The 26,088-nt window shown below is 47.0% G+C and overlaps 1 protein-coding gene across 1 annotated transcript in view; it reads right to left on the bottom strand.

Moving 5' to 3' along the window:
* Positions 1–1,183: 1,183 nt before the first annotated feature.
* The window catches only part of eif2ak3 (eukaryotic translation initiation factor 2-alpha kinase 3), a 43,030-nt gene continuing 18,125 nt past the window's right edge, over positions 1,184–26,088 (bottom strand). The window contains 17 exon segments of the mRNA XM_036516905.1: positions 1,184–3,971; positions 4,301–4,363; positions 4,764–4,865; positions 5,054–5,227; positions 5,590–6,101; positions 6,104–6,333; positions 6,619–6,768; positions 7,236–7,358; positions 8,135–8,247; positions 8,992–9,209; positions 9,486–9,608; positions 9,848–9,988; positions 10,676–10,841; positions 11,312–11,564; positions 11,759–11,889; positions 12,000–12,194; positions 25,921–26,050. Of these exon segments, the coding sequence (XP_036372798.1) occupies positions 3,792–3,971; positions 4,301–4,363; positions 4,764–4,865; positions 5,054–5,227; positions 5,590–6,101; positions 6,104–6,333; positions 6,619–6,768; positions 7,236–7,358; positions 8,135–8,247; positions 8,992–9,209; positions 9,486–9,608; positions 9,848–9,988; positions 10,676–10,841; positions 11,312–11,564; positions 11,759–11,889; positions 12,000–12,194; positions 25,921–26,050 (3,004 nt within the window). The 3' untranslated portion in view covers positions 1,184–3,791.

Consider the following 26,088-nt stretch of genomic DNA (forward strand, 5'->3'; position numbering starts at 1 on the left):
ACACTGCTTGCTGAGCCTATGTTAAGATACAAGCATGAACACTAGTAGACCAGTAGCTCTGCAGTAGTCCTTGGTCTTTTTAGTACGAAACAGTCTCCATGGAATAACATTCTTTTTAAAATATGCCCTGAGGTTTCCCATTATGTTTTGGTTCTGTGTGTCTCAAAGATAGACAATATATGTGATACATGGAAGTGCATGTAGTGTATGTACTCGACTTCACAGTTTTGTTCTCACACTCACTAGTCTAGGCGTGTTGTTAGCCTGATCTGACACTGTTGCTCATTTAACTTGAATGGACATTGCTCTGGATAAGAGCATCTACATTACATTCATTTTGCAAAGAGAACAGTGCTACATTGCTCCTGTGTAGTAAATAAGTACTGAAATGTGACTTTTGGCTTCTGAATTTCCTGCAGTCTTGTCCTAAAATACAAGAAGGTAAATGACCGTCTGGCAGTCTAACCTCCCAGGATGATCCATGTCTGTCAGGGTACGGTCTTGAAGAAGCTTTCAAGAATATATATAATATAATAGAATATCCTCTCTGTCCAAGCATTATTCTACTGTTTGCAATGACCTGCACAAAAGCCATTTCTAGGACTAAAGAGTCACTGAACATAATGATTGGAAGAGGCTGTCTCCATTCCAGGGAATATTTCCATATCTTCCAGGAACTTATTTCAATTCATAATTCATTTCAGTACTGTTGCCCACTTTAATGTCAATACCTTTGCTAGTCCGTTCTGGCTGAATTGTTTGAGGTCAGGCCCCATGACAAAATTCTACAGGAATTCAACAGGAATCAATACAGGAAGTGTTAAGTGAATAATATAACAATTATGACATTAGATGTTATGGCAAAGGTGGGAACAGACTTCTATCTTGCAGTAACTGGATAAACAATGTTGTACCATTAAGCCACACTGCTGTCCCTACATACATACAAGTGGTGCATAAACATCCAAATGAAAGAAAAGAACAGAGACAAAAAAATCGTACAAATGTCATAGAACATTTTATTAAATTTTAGACTTGTAAGAAGTCACAATATTTCAATGCACTCGGCAATTATTGCATGAAGTGCATTCATATATACCACCAACCCAAATGGATTGATTTCTCCAATAAACATAAATTAAAAACAAATAAACATATTTACATTGCAAGAGAGATGCAGCAGGATTGTGCTTATAGACACAAACTTGATTACAGGGAGGGACGGATTTGTGATGCAGAGCGTTACCCAAGACTGCCAAAGGAGCAAAGTGGAGCATGAACAATAAAACCAATGAAGAAAACCAGAAAACTTTTTTTTTCTTTATAAGTAAACTACATGAAATCCATTTTCAGTAAGTTTATTGTGTCATACAGAAGTGGGAGTATCAGAACTCTAACAGAAAGGTCCAAAATGGCTTTAGCGAGGCTGCAGCAACCAAAATTAACTCAATAAAAAGCCCCTTTGATTTGAAATGAAAGGCTTGTTTATCAGAGACTGGTCAGAATCAGGGTCCTCTTGATTCACCTTTCTAGTGGGCTTATGTGAAGTAACGGCTATCATAAAACTCCCTTCCCCTGTATTGCACCAGCTTCCTGGCTCCCCGGATGGATAGACATCTTCTTTGTTTTGAAAACCCCTTCAGATAATGTATCACCTTCACAACAACCCAGACCACATGCAAACTGTATCACACATCCAACTCAACATGGCAGAGGAATGCACGCCGCCTGTGTGGTCCACAGTGGAGAGGACTCCAAAAATTAGCCTCGGAAGTCAGGCGTGCTTCCTCCCCCTCCCTCCTGCTTTCACTCCTCTTCTGGGAAGGGAGGGAGACGTTGTGCATCCCATGAATTTGGGAGATCTGTATGTTAGCAATAATCTGCCAGGACCTGCTCTCTCTCTTGTCCCTGCATTTCTGCTTAGAATAAGAACATCAACGTGAGCATTTATTGGTTCATTTCCTTGTGTTGCATGTAAACCCCAGGGGGTCCCTGAGTCACCTGTCCAGCCTCAGATGTGATTGGCAGGCCACAGTCCTGGCCCAAATAGACCCCATTCCATCACAGAATCTGAACGTTACACAAACGGGCACCTGCAGCCGCTTCCAGAGCACAGGCAGAATGGATCATCAGGGGTGGAGGCCAGCATTTGGGTTCATCAAAGGCAGGGAACGGGGGTTCGGCCTCATGTCCAAGGTCTTGGAGAACCTGGGAGTCCCAGCTCGCTCACACACACAGACCTCTGCTATGAAACGCTCTAAAAATCCATACGAAAACTTACTCACACCTAATGGCAAGAAGTGAAAATGGAGAAAGCTCTTTTTTTGGTTTGGAGTACGCTTGGTAAATTCGATTCGGCTGTGTCTCACCCGCTTTCAGAGAGTCATATTTCATTTACATTTGGACACTTCTTCAAGGAAAGGACCCTCACAGACATGCTGTCAAATGAACATAGACCCCAAAAATATAACCACTACATAATTTGATCAGTGTTTTTTTGCTACAAAATATTTAGCTACTGTATATTCCCTTGTTAGCGTAAAAAAAAGCACGAAGCGCTTTCAAACACGGAGATCACCCAAGCCTGCTTTAAGGTAGAGCACACTTAACTTTGTACACTGCCTGTAGCATTGCTTTTTTTCATTTTTCAACCCCTAGACAGAAATCCATGCAGCCAAGCTTCCCTTAGTTTCAGAAACATTGCACCATCACAGAGATAACACTATGGTTATCCACGAAATGCCCCGTATTAACGCAAACCATGATACCATCAACAGCACCTCTGTGGTATCAGATCAGGAGATGAAATGCTATATACACGATTGATAAAGCTTGCCCTTCGATTTAGGATACAAAAAGGTAACCAGTCTTTAAGCTATTTACACGATCAGGGAGGAAGAAATGAATGGGTAAGTAGAAAGAACCCACAAGCATAACAAAGCCATATAAAAAAACGATCCCAAAGTCAGCTGGCATGAGTCGTGCTTTTGCCCCTCCCCCTAAAGACATGCAGAAAAAGCAAGTTTGTCACTAGAGCGGCAGAAAAGGGTGTCTGCGATGCAAGGCAGGTTGGACATGGGCTGTGCGTGCAGTGCCTCTCCCTCAGTCTCTCTCTGGATGGCTCTGATTTTTGGTCTCCCTACGTTTCAGGCCGGTTCTCACCCCTCTGGGGGCCAGGGCGGACTCTTCTCTTTCGAAGGCCAGGTGTGACATCACAACGTTAATGAGCTAACACTGACAGGGGGTGGAGGGTGGAATAGATCTTGGTCTGCTAGCAGGTGGCAACAGTTACATGGCCACTTGGGGGACATAGTGATTGGGTCTGGCTGAGTGTGGGAGGAGCTAGGATGTGGGTGGAGGAGGGCTAAAAGCCTGTCCATAATGCATAAGAAAGCTCCTCCCCAAGGTTCACTGCAAGTCTCCAGACAGGGGCAGGGTTATAGTATGTGGGATCAGCTTGCCAACCGTGTCTAGGGGGTGGGGATCATCGGAACAGATGAATGATTGGCCAGCAATGTCTAGAAGGTGGGGTCATGGGAATGGCTGGATAACTGGGTGATCAGCTGGCAGTATTTGGAGGCAGGACTGGCTGGCATTATTTGAGGGTGGAATCAGGGAGGTTGCAGTAGGATTGACCAGCAATATTTGGGAGTAGGGCTGTAAGGATGGTTGTGAGATTGGCTGGCAGTATTTGAGGGTGGGGTCATGGAGGCCGCTGTGGGACTGGCCGGCAGTATTTGGGGGTGGGGTCAAAAGCGGTCGCTGGTGATGAAGCGGTGGGGGCAGAGCCCTCAGGAGCTGGTCTGGCGGGTGGGCCGTCCCGCAGAGGAAGAGCTGTAGGTGCGGGAACGCTGCCTCACGGCCAGCCTGCATGGCACCTCCAGCTCCTGGAAGAGAGCTGTCTCTGTGATCTCTGCCGCCTCTGGACGCTCACTTGGACTGCGAGACAGCATACTGCGCACCATCATCAACTAGAGAAAGGGAGAGGGGGAGAGAGAGGAAGGGAAGGAGGGAGAGGAAGAGATCGGCAGAGTGGCAGAGGGAGGGAGAGACAGAGAGAGTTCAGATGACACATTAGATGAGGTGGACAGTGAGGGAATTTTTTTTGCAGCACTCACTACATTACACAACACAGCAAACCCCCTGAGCTAGATAAAGTGACAGTTACAGAGCGTTGGTTTTTTTCATGGCTGGATGCCAGTTTTGTTCAATGACTATGCACCTTAACTACCAACTCCAGGTGGCAGCAGTATTATGTTCCTGTTCTGCCAGTAGAGGGCAGTAGAGCTCTGTGACTTACTTCCTGTATGTTGTTCTGGGCAAAAACCGGAGGAAACTGCAGACTTCGCACCTCTGTCAAGGTCTGTGGGAGCAAAATGCACACTATCACACCTGACACACCCCGACACACAAGCAGCTATCGCACAGAGGAGTGCATTTCCAGTCACTACATTATTGTCATTTAGCAGACAAGACAGCTCTTATCCAGAGCAACTTACATAGGTTACATTATTTACACGTTATCCGCTGATCCAGCTGTGCATTTACTAAGGCAATTCTGGGTTATGTATCTTACCCAGGGTTACAACAGCAGTGCCCTGGTGGAAATCGAGCCAGCAACCTGTGATAAGTGATAGGTGATAAGCCCTGTTCCGTGCCACTATGCTACACTGCTGCCCTTGTTTTGAAGGTTATCATCAGTGGCCTGCACTGATAGGCATGTGGGCAGGTAAAGGTTAAAGGTCAGAATTCACAGCACTTACCCGCACTCTCTCCATCTGTGTTCGGAAGGGGCACAGCAGCTCAAAGAGGATCAGGCCCAGCGAGTAGATGTCCACCTTGTGCGAGTAGGAGTTCCCAGACAGCTATGAGCCAGGGGGAAGAGAGGGGTTTGAGCCCAGAGAAAGCAGCCTGTCATTTTCCCCCTTCACGTCCAGCTGAGCAGATGGCAATTCAGGCCTTTAAAGACCAATCCGTGCACTTTCACTGTAGCGTAACGTCACGCTCCAAGACTGAAAAGCAGCTGGGGGGAAGACAAGGGGAACGGGCTCACCTGTTCAGGGCTCATGTAGAGCTTGGTGCCCACCTGGCCTGTATGAGGGGCGTAGGCGGGCATGGGCGTCAGAGCACTGGCCTCGTCCTCATCCTCCTCCTGGTCCATGGCCGTCACCAGCCCGAAGTCCCCCACCTTCACCACGTCATCCAGTGTAAAGAAGATGTTCGACGGCTGGGGGGGGGGGGGGGTGGGGGGCACAGAGGTCAAGAGGGGAGGGCGCAGCACCACAATGTTCAGACCCACCTACATCACATCTGCTGAAGCGAACATCTGCCATGAGGCCCACATAGTCTGTCTAAACAATCATTTTTAACTCCTTAAACTATTAGTGTGCATTCCACTTTTAGTATTTGAAGAATACTGATGACAAAAAAATATACAGATGAGAAATGTAAGTCCATTATAGCAATATCTGATGGGAAATGTAGTCCATTATAGCAATATCTGATGGGAAATGTAGTCCATTATAGCAATATGTGTCTCGCCAATAGCACAAAAAAGCTGAAAAGCTCTGTAGTGGGGTTTCTGCTCACCTTCAGGTCACGGTGCATGAGGCCCTTGCTGTGCAGGAAGTCGACAGCCTCAGCGATCTGCAGGAAGATGGCCAGGCACTCCCCATGCTCCCTCTGTTCGGGGAGGCAGCGCTGAGCCATCCAGTCCTTCAGGTTCTCCTTTCTGCACAACTGCATCTGGATGTATAGGTACACCTTGGGGGAGGCTAGTGGGCGGGGCCTTGGGATAGGTGGGGCCGCCGGGTCAGGGCCAGGGGCCAACCTGAGGGAGGTGGGGCGAGGTGGGGAGGAAGACAGGCCGGGCTCATGGGTGGGGTGGGAGGCGGAGTCAGGCCTCTCCGTGGGCGTGCCTGAGCCCCCTGCCTCACCTGGCTCAGAGGCATCATCGCAGCCTGAGTCCTCGAACACAATGTCGAAGGAGGACGAGGTACAGGTCGCCAGGGGGCCACGGGCCGGGTACAACTCGAAAGAATGGGGTGAGTCAGAGGCCTCCAACTCGGCCTGGCTGTCCCGTTCCGACATAAAGCTGTCTGGCCCAGCGGGGGCCCTCCGGAGGCAGCGCCGCACTCCTTGTCCCAGGGGGCCGAGGGCTCAGAGGAGGACAGCAGGGGGCTGAAGGACGGCCGTCCTGCAGTCGTGCTGTCCGTGGCTTCCCCTGCTGCCCCCAGAGTGGGTGAGAAGCCTGGGGACATGGCTTTGGAGACTGGCACCTTGACGGACAGTGCCTCCATGTGGTCAGGGGAACTGAGCGGCCAGTCTGTGGTGCTGAAAGTGGGGAGACAGAGACTGTCCCTGTGAATATCCCCCCTTACAGCGGAACAGCATGTCCTGCACTATAGGCTACAGAGCACTGAACTCTGCACAGTAAAGATGTAGATTTTGAGCTGCGCTTTCAGGGCTACACCAAAAATGAAAGACAAAGCAAATGGTTGTTCTCCAGCACTGTGCGAATGCTTAGCCTTCAGTCCTTAGACTTCATCTTTAATCATGTTACTACGTACACTGAAACACGGTGACGTTGCAGTGCTATAGGTGTGCTACTCAGTGTACCTGGCATCCTTGAGCCAGCGCTGGTCCATCTCCTCCTGCCAGCCCTCGGGCGGGCTCTCCTGCCAGGCGTTGAAGTAGCGGATGATGCCAGGGTGCTCCAGCTTTGCCAGGGCCTTCACCTCCCTCATCACCTTCTCTCTAGCCAGCTCCCTGCAGCCGCGACACGCATGCACAAACACACAGACACAGACACACAGATAGACACACACACACACACACAAACACACACGTGAATGGCTAACACACTGGTCTGAGGAGCTGCCAGAGCAGCCGGTAAACCAGCTATTCAAGGGTCATCATGCTCTTAACTATCAGCCTCTAGAACTGCAATGTTTTTACGTTACACTCATCCGCCACTGGATGGTAGCAAATGGAAAGCCAGGCTGGAGTGCAGTATTCATAATACTCACGTCAGTTTAGCAAGCTATAGGGTGATGTTTACCAGGACAACTGCTCTTTTTTGCTGCTCAATCATTTGACATTACCTGCTGCAGTCTGCCCATGCCCATTAACAATTGTAATGTGTGCTCTTTTTTGGGATGTTGGATTCATTAGGAAACAGGAAATCAGCGGGACCCTCTCTGCACCCTGTCCTGTGGCGGGCCTGAGCTGGGTACCTGTTGGGTAGCCGGATCCTCTTGATGGCATAGTTGCAGTCATCCACCTTGTTACGTGCCTCGAACACCACACCAAAACCACCGCGGCCCAAGCACTGTACAGGTTCAAAGTCTGTCAGGTACCTGAGGGATATGAGCAGGCACACAGCCTGGGTCAGGAAACCCACATGCTATACACACATATATGTGTACATGCACGCACGCCCGCGCGCGCGCACACACACACACACACACACACACACACACACACACACACACACACACACACACACACACACACACTACATACACATACAGACTCACACAGACCCTCAGACACACACAGACACACAGGCACACACAGACACAGACACCTCCCAGCAATGCCCAGTCCAGTGGCTCTGTAAACAGCCATGTTCTTATTTGCATACAGCTGGAGACCCACAATCCCCTAACTGCACATGCACTTCCCACAGACCACTCACATGAGAGGTGTCAGGCATTTGGCCACAGACGGGGCATTTCCCAGACAACTGTACAAGAGAATGTACTTAAGGGAGACCTTCCACCACCCCCCCTCACCCCACAGATACCAGCACTCAGCAAGGTAGGGGGGGTGTGCCAGAATGCCAGAATGCCAAAAGGAGGGGAGGGGCTGCTCTCAGGTTTCCTCTCTGTGCTGCACCAACCAGAGGTGAGATTTTCTACAGTCCCAGGATTCCCAGGGCCCAGCTGTGAGGAGTGGAGTCCAGGAGGACTGCCCCTCCCTCAAAGTCCGGCACACTGTCCACTATTAAATCTGTCTCCGTTCTAACTCTTCTAACAGTTTTAAATCTAAATTGGATCATTCCTAGTAAAATAAAGGTACACAACGAGTGCGGAAGGACATTTTTTGTTCACAATCAGAATGGCCGTGTTACCTGGACACGTAGTCGCTGCGCTGGGTCTCCGTGACAACCACTTCCTTTGGGTCTTCTGCCGCCAGCTCCAACTTGCCGTCTGTCTGGCATTGCGTCTCGGACTCCTTGCGCTGCTGTGGAAACAGAGGCAGGGTGGGTGTGAGTCCAGGTGAGGCTGGCTGGGGATGGCTGTTGGGGAGGCAGACGGCACGCATGCCAGTGAGCCGAGCACTGAGAGGGGCAATTGAAGAGAGCATTCTTCCAGTGCTACCTCACTCTCTCTGTCTCTCTCAGCCAACAGCTTGACTTCTTTCTCAGGAAAGAAATGTTCCAACTGTCTGCTCTGAGATTCATCTGCTGGCTGTGTCCAAGCCAGGTTCTCTCTCCTCTCCCAGACGATCACAGCTTGGTGCCTAACCTGGGTGTTTGGAGCACCATCCTGATACCCTCCATTAATCTGAGAAGCAAGCCCTGAATTCAAAAGTAAGTGCAACCTCCAATTTCCCTTTTGACCTCTAATACAGACAGAAGGAGAAGGTGCCTGTATATACCAGAGCCATCAGACAGAAGGAGAGAACGAGGGAGGGAAGGAGGAAGAGAAGAAGACAGGGAGAAAGGGGGAGAGGGAGAGAAGAAAGTATATGAGACAGAGGGAGGCAGAGTGTGAGAGAAAGAGACCCAGGGTGAACAGGCTGAGCTGGAGCACAATGGGAAAAGTAGCTTCATTTCCATGAACGAACCATCAGAACTCCACAAAACCGCCAGCCTAACCATAAGAATTCGGCCATGCTATAAAAGGCAAAAATGACGCTACTGCTGGCCTATCCTGGCCAGCGTTCTGACTGCACTCTGATAGGATGGGGGGTTTGAGCACTCACTCGGACATGCGCAGCAGGTGGGTGGAAGAACTTGCGCACAATGTAGGTGGTGGCGGCGATGCAGAAGACGATGGTGCCCAGGATCTCCTTCCACCAGGGCAGCAGCAGCACAGGGTCCTTCCTGCGCAGCTCCCCAGCCCCCTCCCCCCGCTGCAGGCTGACTGCAGACTCTCGCCGCCCCCGGTACCGCTTGCTGTAGGGGAAGTAGTAGCCGTTATCTGCAGAGAGAGGGGAGAGGCAGGGGGGCGTCACGGCTCAGCTACAGCTGCGCACTCTCAGAAACATACACACACACAAGTGTGTGGTTGATGACTAATCTAATGAGTGTGTGTGTGGTTGATGGCTGTGATATAATGACTGTGTGTGGCTGATGGCTATTATACGCACTGGAGTGCATGGTGGCTGTGTGTGGCTGATGGCTGTAATGTAATGACTGTGTGTGTCTGATGGCTGTAATGTAATGACTGTGTGTGTAGACAATGCTCAGCTCCTACCATAGGGGTACTGCAGCACAGACAGGGCCCCGTTGCTATACTCCTCATGGGAGAACTTGTCATTGTTCAGACACTTGTCGAACTCCTCAGAGCCAACAAGGACTGGCGTGCGGGAGGGGGAGTCTGTGTGACCAAGACAGGGACAGAGTGAGACCCAGGAGACACTGAGAAACACACATCTCTACTACACGCTGGCCTTAAACACACTTGCATCCTTACAAAGCACTCCAGCAGGTCGTGTTACATATTTTCTCCCTGTTTAGAGATTAGTCCTTTCCCTAGAAGTGACATGTTGGAGCAGGGGGAGGGGGGGGGGGTGTTCACTGACAGCTGACCTGAGATCAGTGGAGTGTTGGACTTACGGATAAGCGGCTTCCACTTGACAGTGGGCAGGGAGATGATGCTGCTCTCTGACCCGCGGCTGTCCAGGGCTTTGGGCTTAGTCGGGAACTTTTCTGAGATCCGCACAGAAGACTGCAGGTATAGCTGGCCCCGAAACATACCTGGGGGGAGGAGAGAGAGAGAGAGACAGACAGACAGACAGACAGACAAGGGGGAGAGAGAGACAGGGGGGACAGAGAGAGGGAGGGGGAAAGAGAGAGAAAGGGGAGGAAGAGAGAGAGAGAAGAAGAGAAGACAGGGAGAAAGAGGAAGGCAGAGTGTGTTTTGATTATTCTTTGTTATTTTTTAATTCAAGTGCTTTGGCAATACAACACCCTGTTTTCCAATAAAACCAACTGGAATTTGAAAGATTGGCACCAAGTGACAAATATGCACTTGCCAGGGAGAACACACAGCATGACAACCCCACACAACACACACTGCTCTACTTTACACTACACCAAACAACACAATTATCTCCTTATGAGCAAAGCAGCAGCAGAGCATAAGAGAAATTAAAAGACATCCAAACTTCCAGTCCCACAGGCATAGCCAAAGCACTGCAGGGCCTTTTAATAGAATGACTCGAGGTCCTACTCATCTCACAAAACTGATACAATAAACTGATACAAACATAGCTGAAATAGTTGGAGCTGTTGAAATACAGCATTAAAAGAGGGCAAAATCAAACCTCGAGAGCCATTTATTTCCCTCTGAGCTGCAGACATGTCCTGGACTTATGAGAGGAGAAAAGAAGGATAGCTAGCAGCAGTCCAATCGGCACAGTATGGCGCAGCACTGCTTTTTACCGAGGTACACGCTGGACTCTGTGGCGCCCCGTGCGGCCTCCACGATCTCCTCCTCCTCCTCAGCCGAGTCGGCTGCCCGGGTTGTGTAAGGCGTGTCGTCGAACAGGCTGATGGGCGTCACCTTCCCACCCTGCACCAGCCAGGCTGAGGCTATGGGGGTGCAGAACTGAGTGGGGGGGGGAGGGGGGGGGGGGGGAGAGACCCGGTTACACCATTACTCTGCGCCTGACGTTCCACAGCTCTGTACTGGGGATCGATCTTATGAGCAGGCTATAATGCAGACACATGAGGCAGGCTTTACCCTGCTGACCCTGTCAACATCTGAGCTGATATCATGAAAATAGGCAGGAAACATCAGCCCAGTTACTGTATAAATGTAAATATATGTATGTACATTTCTGTATGTATGTACGTGTGAATGCGTGCACATTTTTCAGTTAATTGTTGATTTGCTCACTTATTTATGTGAAATTGCACTGGCAATTATATATCGGTGTGGTAATGCCAATAAAGTTTGTTTGAATTGAAATGAATTGAAAGGAATGCTGATTTAAAGACAGTTGGACAGTCTGGTCCCCAGACCCCCGAGGTGGACAAGGCCGTGGTGTGTGGACGTGGTGCACAGGCGTGTCTCACCTGATGCTCCCATACCAGCTGCCCCCCTGGCTTGTTGCTGAAAGCCATGACTTTCCAGTCGGGGACGGACACCTTGATGACCAGGTCGCGTGTCTCAGCACGTGGCTCCTCCTCCTCACGGATCACGCGCCGGCTGTCCCTCCGCGCCTCGCGCCACGCCTCCCCGCTCGCCAGCTCCGCCTCCAGGAAGTTCATCCCCGGCTGTGACTCTGGCACGAACTTCAGCTCGAAGTGGCCCACGCTGAAGTTCCACCTGCGGGAGGAAACAGGTTCTCAGAACGAGGCGGCCCAGGCTGCAGCTCCCAGCAAGCAGTCTGCTCTAGGTGTGAGGTGTGAGGGCATGAGGGTGTGGTTTGTGAGGGCGTGGTGATGTGAGGGCATGGTGAGAGAGGCAGGAGGGTGGTGTGGGAAAGATGTGAGAGGCCAGAATGGTGGTGGGGGACTCACGTCTCACTGCCACTGCGAGGCCGCACAGCGCGCACAGTCTTCTGGGTCCTCTGCAGTAAAAGCACATCCTCAGGCTCTGGCTCCTCCTCCTCCCAGCGGCTGCAGCCAACCGCAGAGCAGATGTAGCGCAGCTGGAGAGAGAGACACCATTACTCCCAGGCAGAACCTTATATATTACACCCACCTCCGCCTGAGGGACATCTCCATCAGGCAGAGCCTTATACCTTACACCCACACCCACCTTGCCACTGTAGGCCCCCAGGCCGTAGGTGGTGAGGGACTTGCCTCCCACCAGCACCGTGTCCTCCCTGATGCGGTAGGAGGAGTCCAGCAGTGACTCAACGCTGAAGGGCACAGCCTCCATGCTCTCCCGGTCCCTGTCCCATTGGAACAGCGCCCCATCCAGCGACGGGATGATCATTTTATTCCCAAACACCTGCAGAAGGGCGGGGCAGAGGTGAGTGACATCATCCTACAACTTCTTGAGCGAATCATACAGGTCTCTCAAATGTTAATTGGCAGCATTCAAATGAGGCATTCAACTCAAAGCATAGCAACATGTAATGTATAAATCAATTAGTACATCATTATGTACCTACCTGAATACCTAAACCTTAAAAACCAGTGCAAGCATTAAATATTAAATTATACACCATGCTGAATGGAGTAATAAAACACCTTAACCCACAGTATGTGGGGCGGCATAGCTGCGTTTCAAGGTTGCTGGTTTGATTACAAGGGGACACTGCTGTTGTACCCTTAGGCAAGGTACTTATCCCACAATTGCCTCAATAAATATCCAGCTGGATACATGGATAAAAACAGCGACCTATGTAAGTTTCTCTGGATAAGAGCGTCTGCTGAATGACAACAACAGTAATGTATGTCCAACTCCTGGACTTTTTGAATTAGTCACTTCCCACGTGACTTCAGTATTAAATTCCTGTACAGTAAATGCTAGGCAGTGCATCATAGCCAGAAACTGCCAATCTTTCAAGACAAGCAAAGTAAGGTGCTGGATTCTCATGGTGACCCTCAGAGTGACCTGGCAAAGCCTCACGCAGTGAGCTCAGGGATTAAAACACAGCAGTGCTGTCCTGCTAGGCTGTCAGCAGGTGAAAGCATATTTCCTGTGTGCCTCCAACGGCAGGTCCATACTTCAGCTGGCCTGTTCAAAGGTCTCATGAATAGAGTTTAAAAAGCGATTGTTTGTTTTCTGAGTCCAGCAGACACCATCTGTCTCTCTGCGACCTCATTTCATTTTGGAATCAGAAGTTACATAAATCAAAAAACTAATTCATACAAAGAAGGGATTGTCTGGTCACATCAGATCACCTTCCACTCTGGAAGGACACAATTATTATAAAATTGTTACATCTGAGGTTTCTCAGGGTCAGGCAAAAAAAATTAAAAAAACTCTTCATTGTATGTGAATAGCCAGTATGAGTCTGAAGCACACACAAAGTTTACTATTCTTTGAAAACACAAATAAAAATTAAAAACCTGCATTCTAAATGCCAAATGAGACAAAAATGAGACAGAAAAGAAAACCTCACGCAAACATCTATGTACATCTATCTGTTTAACACCTCTGCTGCATGACTAATTGAGTTTGATCCACTCAAATCTGTCTTAAGTGAGTGCTGTTTACTGTCCCCCCGGAACCTGGGCTGCTTTCCATGCAGGAGGAGCCAGATCAAAACCATCGCTCCTGTTTGAATTGTCAGCTGGGCCGCAGACACTCTCGGTCTGACCTTGACGGACATATATGAACCAATGAGAATTAGCAAAGCTCTTTGACTGGAGGAGATACTCAGATGGGGTGATTTTCACAGCAGCAGACAGGGGGGTGATGTCATCTGTTCACATTGGGACAGGAAGGGACCGTGGCACGTTAGGTGGTAAGAGGTTTATGGGGGAATTTGCCAAAGTGGATGACTCATTGTTGCTCTCTTTGGCCCTCGTTCTAATTTGGGAAGCGACAGGGCAGGTCGATCCTCAGCACTGTGATTTTCGGTGCCCGGGGGCTGTGGGGTCTCTGATTACAGCTCTTTATTAAACAGAGGCTCAACCCTCTATCATCAATTACCACGGCACGGGTCTGAGGTCATCTGCAGCTCACTGCTCACACGCCTCACTGATTCAGTCAGAAAAAAAAGAGATCACAGCGTGCACCCGCACCTGAGCCCAGCAAACCTTACCTGGCAGGTTATACACATCTGATTGACTACCTGCCCCAGGGGGAGCACAGCTGGGCCTCATGTCACTGTCAGTTTCTCCACTGAGTGCCTCATGGCCAACGCAAATGCTTCATCACAAAGGGGAGGCCCTGCTAGGTGTGTGAGGAAACCTGTAATGTAAGCACAGAGTGCGGAGCAGAGGAAAATCACAGGGAAGGTAAATGATCAGCGGCTCGGTGGCAACACTGTCCTCCAGCTGGGAGTGAATCCAGAGAGAAGCACAGGGGTCAGCAGGGCTCTGGGGGGTGGGAGACTGGGGTAGTGATGGCATTAGTGGAAGTGATCATTACACTCTGCGGTATGCTTGGTATGGAGGGAATGTTATTCCACGCAGGTTGCTGGCTTTTCTGCCAGCTAAAGCATGCACACTCACAATATCCATGTTGGAGAAGAGCCCACAGCACTTACCCTGTCCATCAGGCTAACATTACACACCAGCACACTGACGTGTTTACTCACAGATTGATACAGATGCACTCACTCACAGAACAGCACACTGACAGTGTCACCCACAGATTAATACAGTAAAGCTCTCACTCACAGAGCTGCATCCCAAAAGCATCCTAGAACCTTTGTACTGCCTTCATTCCTATGGCACTGAAATAGGTCTGGGCCCCCTCACTGCATCCCTGCTCAGGGGGGGCAGGGGGGCTTTGGAGACTCCCCTCCTCTGCTCTGCTTTCGAGCACTCAAATGACCTTGCTCCAGTGCCCCTGTCAAAAAACATTACCCCCAGCTGCTAACATCAGCCGCAATGCCTGGGGGTGAGGGGGGATACAGAAGAGGGTGCCGTGGTAATGGGCCACTCTAAACAACAGGAAAATGATACTGGCCGATTCCAACTGCCTCCTGGGTACAGCACATTAATGTACCTGGACAGTGGACAGCTTCCCTGTTCTCTGAATGAGAGTGAAATTTAAAGAACAGGGAAAACGTGTTTATTTAATGAAATTTAGATTGCTGCGCTTTGCTAGACTTCCCTATTCATGCCTCATTTAGTTTATAGCAAGACATAACACTGGAGTAATTGTGGTCAGTTTCTTCTGATTGGCCAGAAGTTAATATATGCACTCTTCAAGGAGTTACTGGAAAGCAAAAAGGAAAACAAAACTGCCTGCTCTCCCTTGTGTAGCATGTGTGCTTGCTAACCCTGGGAAAGAGAACAAAGAGCGTGTTTCTGAGATACTGCAGTGGAAATGAATAGGTTTGACTGCTGCTTCAAACTCATCCTTCATGTCCACTCGTTTTGCCCACTGCAGTGGACACAGATCAGCAGCTCCACCGCCACACAATTAAATGCAACCAATCGTGTGTAACCAACACAACTGGCTTGGGGGATAATGTGCTGTCGTGGGGATAACACCTTCACAGGCAAAGCGACAAGGCAAAGCCTGCAGCCGCAAGCTGTGGTGTGCCCTGGTGATGGTCGCAAGATCTGTTGCTGAGACTCTCTTCTCTTGTTCTGCAGGCATTCATGCACAGCACAAAGGAGGGAGGAGTGGCTAGGGCCGCTGATGACATCACCCCCTGGCTCGAGCATTACCTCACCCTAATCCTCTGCATGACTCACTCCACATTGGCTGCTGAGCTTATCTCTACGATGCGGGCGTCGCTGCTGCCGACAGCGCCGTTTATCCGTCTCTCGCCACATTTCCCACATTCCCATAGGCGACGGGGGAGCCAACTGCACGGGGGGGAGAGGCAATGGGGCGGAGAGGGCTCCCCTAATCACTAAGCAGACTGGTGTCTGAAGGACAGGACCGGGCCAATCGGAGTGGGTGCTGGGGGGTTGCTGGAGCCAACAGCCAATGGCAGTGGCCGCATCCCCCCCCCCCCCCTCACCAACAGCCAGACAGCCTGGGTTTTGACCGTTGGACGAGGAGGGGTTGGAGACTGGCTCTCACGATGTAGCAGCCGCTCACCTGCCTGCAGAGCCGGCTCCCTCCCCCCGTTTTAACCAGCTCTCTTCTGCTACCTCTCGCAGACAAGAGCCAGTGAGTGAAACGGAGGTGGCCAGACTGAGCAGAGTGCGCCGTCGTGCCTCATTAGTGGGATGGCAAGGTGTCGGCCGAGCTGTCCCCTGCCATGCACAGGAGGTCACAAATGAATCTCCCCAGAGCCTCAGAATCTCACCCACAGTCAGTCCCTATCAGGAAATCAAGTATAATTCTGTCCAATTGCAAATCAACCATCGATTTCCATGAGGTTTCTGAATGAATGTACTAAACACGAGTTCATTTTCTGAAGTGACTGCGGTGAAATGGTACTGAGCCAGTTTCTACTCCCCTGAAATGTGGGGGTGAGGCTCTAAGCAGCACATGCACGCTAAACTGAAACTGAAACTGAAAGCGAACCCTGCACACTTACACCAAGTTAAAAAACAAGTCTCACTGACTACGATTTAGCCAATTCAGCCAATTCTTTAAAGCTGAATTCCAAAAGAATGGCATTTAAATTTTCAACAACGGACTTCAACAATCTTTCACTCAAGTACACTTATCTGAATGGACAATGCTTTTATGCAATCTTTTATTAGGCTAAACGCAATAACAATGACACAATTTACATTAATTGAATGTCACTGTGCAAACTGCTAGCGTCACGTGGTCTGCAATGTCACTGTGCAACTGTCTAACTAAATTCGAAAATAAAAAAAAAAAAAAATTTGACACAGGTGCCCACATAACCAGCACCTCGTTGCCTGCAAAGGTGTGTCTCCAGCTCGCACGGTTTCCTTCCTTCTTTAAGATGCTCACTGTGGTCTTAGACAGCATCAACCATGAAATGCCCAATTTCATAGCTGCATTACTTGTGTAAGACCTCTTTTCAGACTAAATACAGCAGTGTTTTTGATCTGTAGAAATCATATTCGATTTTTCTTTCCATGTCCATGGCTTCCAGACACTCAGATAACCACAGCAGGCACATCACAAAAAACAGCCAGGCATTTAGCAACACTTTTTTCTCAAAATATTTTGTGTGCTAGGTACAGTAATCAACACAAGATGCAAACCACAGATATGCATGCTATAACATTTTAGACCCATTTTAGACCTGTTTGGTGCCATGTAAATGGACTGAGTGTATTATATGTGACTGAGCCCAAGATGGTTCTTATAATCAGACTGTTGGAGGATTTTCTAACACTTATTTTTATTGAGTTTTCAAATTATGGTACAATAAATAAGCTTCACAGAACAACAACACACCAACATAGGGTACATGTTCAGTCTTATACCTATGACAGACCCAGAATATATACGAACAATACATACAATATATTTTTGATCATATACCATAGGGTGGCCTTCAGGAGGTGTCTTCATTTTTATGTTTATAGTTTGTCCATTTTTGGCATTTCTTCTGGAACAATTCCCCTTTTAGTCTGAGAGTGTAAGTTAATTCTTCCATTTTATAGATTTCGTCAATCACCTCAATCCATTGTTTTTGTGTGGGAGGTTCTGTTTTATGCCAATGCCTAGTTATAGTTTTTTTTACAACCCAATAGAAGTATTTTAACAAGGTATTTATCCTGTGTGTTAATCACTTTATCTGTTAAATTTCCTAGATAGAGTACTGAGCATTCTCTGGGAATATTATAGCCTAATACTTCTCTCAATGTTATGCTGACCATTCCCCAAAAGCCTTTTATTTTTTGGCAGCTCCAGAAAACATGGCAGTGACCAACATTGACTTCCCCACATATCCTCCAACAACTGATAAGTGTTGGTAATTGTTTACTCTTTACCTCTGGTGTAATAAAGAAACGAATGATATTCTTCCAACCAAATTCTCTGGTAACCTTTGACAATGTAGATGTAGTACATTGTGTTTCCCATATAAAAGACACTCATCTTCTGAGATAGTTGTTTTAAGTTCATCTTCCCATTTGTTTTTACTGTAGTGTGTTTTCTACATTCCCTGAGGGCTTGATAGAGAGCTGAGATAATTCTTTGGTCCTTTCCTTGGTATGCCTTTACTATAACCTCAAGAACCTTATTAGCCTGTATCGGTAGATCAGTTTTGATTTCTTTGTCATTACAGTCTCTCAGTTGGAGGTATTGGAAAAAGTCCTGATTTTCAAGGGCATATTTTACTTTCAATTCTTCGAATGAAATAAATTCTCCTTTCTGTATTAATGTACACAATGCTGTGACACCCTTATTTACCCAGTGCCTGAACCTTTCATCAAATTTCCGTAGTTTAAAGTTAGTATCAATTGCACCCCAGGTTAAAATTCTTGATTGTTTTTCAAGTTTATATTTTTTGATTGGGTTAATCCTAAGGTGAATGCAGTAATTGGGTTTAGGTAGTCCCTTGAAGTAATGATTTGACTCTTTCAGACAAGGTAGTGACATTCCTCCCCCCTCTTTAGGTATTTGGAAGGTTGTATACTTTATTCTGGGTTTCTTGCCATCACAGAGAAATCTGGATATTTGTTCATCCTAGGTTATATGCTGTGATGTGCTGTGATATGCCTGATGCTGTGGAATGTTCACTGGTAAGGGCTGAAAGAGGTACAACAGCCAGGCAAGATGTTCATCTTAACTGCCTCAATTTTTGTGCTAAGATCCATAGGGAAGGTGGACCATCTTTCAATGTCTTTTTGGATACTTCTATTTACGACAGTGTAGTTAGGTCAGAATGCTTTTTAGTAACCAAGACCCCCAAATATTTTAATAATTTAGCATCCCATTTTATTGTGAGAGTCTCTCTAATATCCTGATTAGGGGAATGATGTTATCCTGAGTTTGTCGACCTTTGATGAAGCCTGTTTGGTCCTCATCGATTAACTTGGGCAGGGACTTGTTTATTCTTTCAGTTAGTATTGAGGTATACAGTTTATAGTCAATGTTTAAAACTGAAATTGGTCAATATGACCCACAATATTCTTTGTCTTTGCCCTCTTTTGGAATGATTGAGATAATGGCCTCTTTCCATCTGGGGGGGATTTTGCACTCTTTCAGGGTATAGTTAAAAGATCTTATATGAAGAGGGCAGAGCTCCTTCCTAAATATCTTGTACCATTCACTTGGGAAGCCATCACTTCCTGGTGACTTCCCCAGCTTTAGCTTGTCAACTGCCCTTTCTAACTCTTACTCAGTTGAGCTACTCTGTGAGGTTACAGCTTTGTTTTGTACTTCGCCTATTGAGGGGAGGTCAAGGGAGTTTAGGAATTTCTTAAGTCATCTTCAGCTGTTGGGCACTGAGAATACAGAGAATCCTTAAAAGCATTCTATATTTTTATAAGAGTTGGTTATTCTGAGGGTCCCTAATTTTATGAATAGTATTGGCTACTTGTCCTTTTCTTAAACGTCTTGCTAACATCTTTGTAGCCTTGGGTCCTGACTCATAAAATGCTTGTTTTAAGAATCTTATCTTTTTCTCCGATTCCTCTTTCCGATTCCGATTTCTCTGATATCTTCCCTTTTACGTCCTTTATTTGATTTACTCTCAGCATCAAATGTCTGTATGTGCTTTTGTTCTAAGTCCCTCATTTTGTTAACAAGGCTTTTTGATTTTCTAGACAGGCCTTCTTTAATGTGCTAGTAATGGAGATTAGCTTTCCTCTACTTCCTGCTTTAAGGGCATCCCATAGTATTGTTGGGTCAACTTCTCCATTAGGGGTGCAACGAATAATTGACGTAGTCGACTAAAATCGATGACCAAATTAGTTGGCAACGAATTTAATTGTCGATTAGTTGGTGACATCATCGGGTGTGTTTTTCGTGCTGACCTGGAATGCTCAGACATGTAGCCTAATCTGCGCTGCTTTACTGCAGTGAACAATACTGATACCAACACCTTCCCGACCAAAGACCTCAAAAGTGTGGCAGCATTTCACTCAACCCTTTCGCACGTAAATTATTTTTTATGCTCTGTAGCGCATGTATTATGTTACATAGTTATGTTTTCATTAGTGTTATTAAGCTTGTCATAGTTTCCAGTTAGCATTTGCTATATTTTTTAATGTTAAATCGCTGTTTCCTCAAAGCTAAAATTAGCTAGAATTTTTCCAATCTAGTTTTCTAATCGCATCGGTTTTAGCATACACGCTAAACGGCTAATCACACCGGTGTGATCGTATGCGCCAAAGGGTTAACTCTGCCAAGAAGGTTGTGAATGGCAACATTTGCAAACCTGACCTTGCCTGGCATGGGAGCACATCAGTTATGCTCGAGCACATTGGCTCTCTGGATGATGAAGACTTGTCTCTTTAAGTTAGTTGGCTAGCTAGCATAGCTAATGTTAATGTTAAAAGCCATGTTACTTCACGTTATGAGCTGTAACGTTTTCTATTTTGAAATACATTTTCTCTTGATCAATAAATTATTAATGACAAACATACAGTGTAGCAAATAACCTCTTATTCACAACGATCCTGTTCACATTCCAAATGTGACTAACTTTACAATGTTAAACCAGAGCCCGTCTCTGCTTAAACGTTGCATCGTTGTCATGGCGACGTTTATGGCTCGAGATAGTGTTGCTGCCGAGTGCACAAGATCAGAGAACACTGGAGAATTTGATACTTTCTAAATTGCAAAAGATTTCTACAACTCGTGTCTATGCGTGCGTGCCCAATGTGGATTGCATTCGAATCAGTGATGTTACATTCGTGACCCATCTGAGCCTTTTGCACGGCTCTTTGGTACGAACGAAGGGATCTGAGTCGTACTTGAGAGCCGTTCTTTTTATTGCTGCGCCCAAATTTCACTGCCTGCCCCAAATTCATTCAGTGTAGCATAGTGGTTAAGGAGCAGGAGAGAGAGAGATTTTTTCTCCCCACCCCGATTGTTTTGTGGCAGTTATGTTGTAAAGCACAAATACACAATGACATCAGGTCTTAATTCGAATGAGTTATGGGTTTTTTGGATCTCCATGGATGGCTTTTATTCAAAGGAAGCAGACTTGTACTCCCCAGCAAGCAAGTGCCCTCACTGAATTAGCCCAGCCTCAAGCTAAATTTAAAAGGCGATAGATAAATAAGAGCCATTGAGTAATTGTGTGCTTTACAATCCGAATAGTCGATTATTCATTTCAATATTCGATAGATTATTCGACTATCAAAATAGTCGTTAGTTGCAGCCCTATTCGCCATTATCATTTGTCTTCTATGTATCTTTGTACTTCTGTTTTCAAGTGGTCAACCATCCTTTTTTATTTAAAATCCCTACATTTAGTCTCCACTAAATGTGTTTTTCTGTCTCCCCCTTATTTCAATTTTTTGTGTTATGATCTGATATGGCCGCCATTCCTATTTTGCATTGCGTCACTCTGTGTATATCTGTTTTATTATTACAAAGAAGTCAATTCGTGAGTACACGCAGGTGTGGCAGAGTAATGAGTATAGTCTCTCTCATACGGATGTAGCTCTCGCTAGACTTCAATCAGGCCTAATTTGTCTAGTGATGTATTAAAAGGTTTAACTATATGTGTTTTTTTTGACTGGTTGTGTCTAGGTTCTGATTTAATACCAAATTAAAGTCTTCCCCACATATAAGAATCCCCTCAGATTCCTGAGCAATGATATCAAAAAGTTTTCTGAAGAAAGATTTATTGCTCTCAGGTGGAGCATAAACATAGACCTAACCAGAAAGTAACCTTTCTGTTCTCGATAATTCCTTTTACTACAATGTATTTTCCCTCTTTGTCACCAGTTACCGTAAGGCTTTCAAAACTCACTGAGTCTGGGGTAAGAATAGCTACCCCTCTTTTATGGCTATGTTGGTAAGAGCTATAGAACACCTGTTTTAAAGCCCAAATTTCTCATGTTCTTGATCATTTAAATGTGTCCCTTGTAAGAATATTATTTGTATTTTTTTCTTTTTTAAGTTTAGTTAAGACCCTTCCCCTTTAATTGGGTTGCAGAGCCCATTTAAAGACACCACCTTTGTGTTTTGTTGTCCTTATGACAAGATAGAACAGTACCCCGATTAACTTAAGGTGAACATTTAAACAATTCAACACAACACAATGTATAACAAAAAGTGACTTCCAGAACGGGTGCTGATCTTTCACCCATGAGTCCCGCTTAAGGGGAGGGGATGCCCACAAGATACATGAGGGCCCCTCTACAAAAATGCACATTAAGAGTTACAACTAAGAGAAAAAAACAGAATTCTCCACGTCAGTTGGAGTAGTAATATACCAGTAGGATCAAGGGCACTACTCAAAATTAAAGCACTAAGCGATCTTAATACTTTTGTCCATGGGTTTGTTCAATGCTTGTAGTCTGTAGCTTATTACTATAATGAGTTTAAATCCGATGTAAAAATTTAATTATTAATTCTATGTAAAACCTTACTTCAGACTCCTCGAAAATTCCTGTAGTCGTTTCCGAGCGCAGTGGGTTGTCATGTTCGCCTTTTACCATACCATGTTTCGGCATAGACGCTCCTCCCCTTGATCCTCACCATCTGACGCATCGTGTCTAGACCGAGTCTCCATCTCTGCTGGATACCTTTTCCTAAATTCGCGTTCCGCCTCTTGTGGATTGTTGTAGGTTTGGGGCCCGGTGTTCCAGTGGATCCGAATCCTTGTGAGAGGTGGCTGGGAGTGTATTTTCTTATCCTTCAGCTCCTTCTTGATTTCTGCGTATGCCTTCTGTTTCTGCATAACTTTGGTAGTGTAGTCATAGTCAAAACGTATGAGTTTGTCATTTACACATATCTTCTCCTGCCAGGCCTTCTTTAGTGGTGAACTTGAGGAAGTTTACAATAATAGATCTCGGAGGCAAGTTGGAATTCGGCTTCGATATCAGTGCTCTATGTGCTCTTTGAATTTGCAGATCCGCTTCGCTGGGGAGGGAGAGCTGTGTTTTAAGAAAATTGTCTATGAACTCGAGGATTGACGTTCCCCTCTCAGAATCCTCAGGCAGGCCAAAGATGCAATATTATTTCGTCTTGACCTAGACTCTAGGTCCGTGACTTTGTCCTGTAAGGCCCTCTTCTCCCACAGAGTAGTGATAAATGTCTCACTCGCCTCTATGGCCCATGTCTTTTCAATGTGTGCCTCCGCTTCTCCAATAGCTGTCTTCTGGTTCTGAAGTTCAGTGACATTACTTTCGAGTTTTTCATAAATGTCTTGTTTGAAATCGTGCAGATTCCTGTTGCATATTTTTCTTAAAGCCCTCAAAAATGATCTGAATTCAGCCTTCATTTCGTTCTTAAATTCGCTGCTTACTTATATTTTGGAGTTCCTGGCAAAGAGCATTATCGACTGTATCGCACATAGAGGTATTACCCGTAGCATCATCATCTTTTTTCTCGTGGTCAGTCAGGATGTTTCCTTCTTTCAAAATACTCGGTTCCAGGTCTTGTGCCTGAATATTTCCCTGTCTCTGATTTTTTGATTTACTTTCCGAACTCATTGTGTGGTATTGTGAAGTGTGTAATTCGAGTTTGTGGGATTATTATTCTCCAACTGTCGGGAGCAGAGAAATTACGCAGCCATTCTTTACTCCATGAAAACCGGAAGTCTCAACTGTTGGAGGATTTACAACGGGAGGATTTGAACAGCGATGGTATAGAAATGATTCTGTCTATGGCATTCAGAGAAACGGTTGCATCACGAGACAAATGTCAACCCAGGAGCAGCATGGTTGTCTAGGGCGCGGGGCAGGTTAAAGAGCCCAGAACACAGAGTGGAGGGATGGTGTGACATTTCTGCAGGCTGCCCTGCACCTCCACCCCACAGACATAAACAAGCTTACTGCAAACACCAGCCACATTCCACACCACATGCTATAACATGGACAAACACATACACACACACACACACAGACACAGACACAGACACAGGATCAGGAGGGCAGGCACAGAGGGGGTCGCATCACTCCACACACAGTCCCGTCTTAAAACCAGCACAGGAAGTGATGATCTCAGCCACGCCACTCCACAGCTCATGGGGTACCTGTCTATAACCAGCCCCACAGACTTCAGAGAGGGGTGCACACTCTCCCCAGAGGCACAGTTCCTGAGCCACATCGCAGCTCAAACTGAATGATCCAAGCATCAAAGGGAGGTGGCAACAGAGCCTGTGTCTCCACGCGACTCAGTATGAGCATCATACAGACACTGCTGTACACAGAAGGGGGACAGAACACCCCTGCTCAGAGTACAGCGTTTATGGGAACACAAACTTGGTGGAATTTTATGAAAGAACCATGCAATGTACTGTAAGCCCACTTCCCAGCAGTGTTAGTATCTGTAGGCAACTCCTGCCCTTGCTGCATGGGGTGACTCTCTCAGCCTTTTCATTAGTCTGCTGGGAAGTGGCTGACTGGGACTGCTTGGGTATTGGGACGGGTTTGGCGCGAGCGGTTGGCATTGGGTGGGGGGAATGGTAGGTAGGAGCACAGAGATTCGTTTCAGAGTCCCGCGCCCCACCCCCTCCAGTGCAGTGACATCACCCAGGCAGATGAATCAGCTGGGTTATCTGGAGTGCAGTGGACTCCCACTACCTCCCCAATCAGAGCTCCTAAACTGCATGCCACCACTATGTGCTTCATACACACTGACCGCAGCTGATAACACTCTCCAAAGCAGCAGTTATACAATGCTGTTCCAATAACATACACACACACACAGCAGAACGGTACTAATCACTAATCACACACACTGTGATACACCAAACAGGAGGACGGAATACTATATGATAAAAAAATCTAGATTTTTTAAAACTAGTGCGCACTGCGTGGAAAGACTTGGGAATGCAGCGCAGATATCGACTGTTCCGCTGGGGGGGGCTGGGGAGGGGGGATGCCCCAGGCCTGTCTATGGAGAGCACTCTCCCTCACGCTTCACTGCACCACCACCAAAACAAAGTGTGCATTACTGAGCACAGCACAGATCAACCTCTGGGCTGCACTGACTCTGCTCCCTGTGCATTAGTAAGCACGCATGTGTGTGTGTGTGTGTGTGTGTGATTGGTACTGCACTACTGTGTGTGTGTGTGTGTGTGTGTGTGTGTGTGTGTGTGTGTGTGTGTGTGTGTATTTGTATTTGCATGAATGCATGCATGTGTAAGTGCATCTTGTGGCAGTCACATGGTCACATCTTGGTTTGTGAGGACATGCATGCAGAACCATGTGTGCTCACACGGTCATTAACTGGTCTTTGCGGACATGCAAGTGAGTCACTACCCTTTCTGCCTGGGCTGGTGCATCAGTATGCTCACAGCTATTCATAATGGCCAACATTTTAATTTAAACTACACACATTACAAAAATCTACTTCAATCATTAAACACCATCTGAGATGCCCGGAAGTCAATTCAGAAATGAATAATCATTTTAAATTATTTTTTAACTCGTAGCATTCTAAATCACTTGCGAAGCCTTTAACAGTAAGCAGAGTGTTACACAGCGTTGCACACTCATCTAATGGATTCAGGCATTTGGATTCTGTTAGGCTGGGCTGGTGCAGGTCTATGGCACTGGGTTAATCTCCTCACATTCCAGCTGATTACTCACGTGCAAACAGCTGGGTTGCCTTTGGGCCCAAGCTTACTGTCCCTGCACTTAGCACAGCTGTGTACAGTGTGATTACTCCAATATGCTATTACGACAAGACCTGTTAATCATCAAGCTGAACCGTTTTTGGACAAACCTGAACATTAACCACATTCTCACTGCTACAGTTTCATTCTGCATGTTTCTGAGGATGGTGAGGCTGTTTAGTATGCTGTGGAGATGAGGTATTCTCTGAGGAAGGCACACCTCTGGCAAAACATGATGTGGATGTGAGGTATTCTGTGAGGAAAGCACACCTCTGGCTGAGCGTGATGTGGTTGGAGGTATTCTGTGAGAGAAGCACAACTCTGCCTGAGCGTGATGTGGATGTGAGGTATTCTGTGAAGGAAAGCACACATCTTGCTGAGTGTGATGTGGATATGAGGTATTCTGTGAGGAAAGCACACCTCTGGCTTGCTGAGGCTGGAGGAGACCAGGCAGCCCGAGCCCACGTCCAGGTCCCACTGCTTGCGGCCGTGGTTGTCGGGGTCCAGCGCCGAGATGCGGCCATCCAGCGTACTGATGATCACCAGGGACCTGGAGACAGGGAGCGAGTGGTCACTACAGTGGCACAA

This window comes from Megalops cyprinoides, chromosome 22 (genome assembly GCF_013368585.1).
Source record: "Megalops cyprinoides isolate fMegCyp1 chromosome 22, fMegCyp1.pri, whole genome shotgun sequence".
Lineage (NCBI taxonomy): Eukaryota > Metazoa > Chordata > Actinopteri > Elopiformes > Megalopidae > Megalops > Megalops cyprinoides.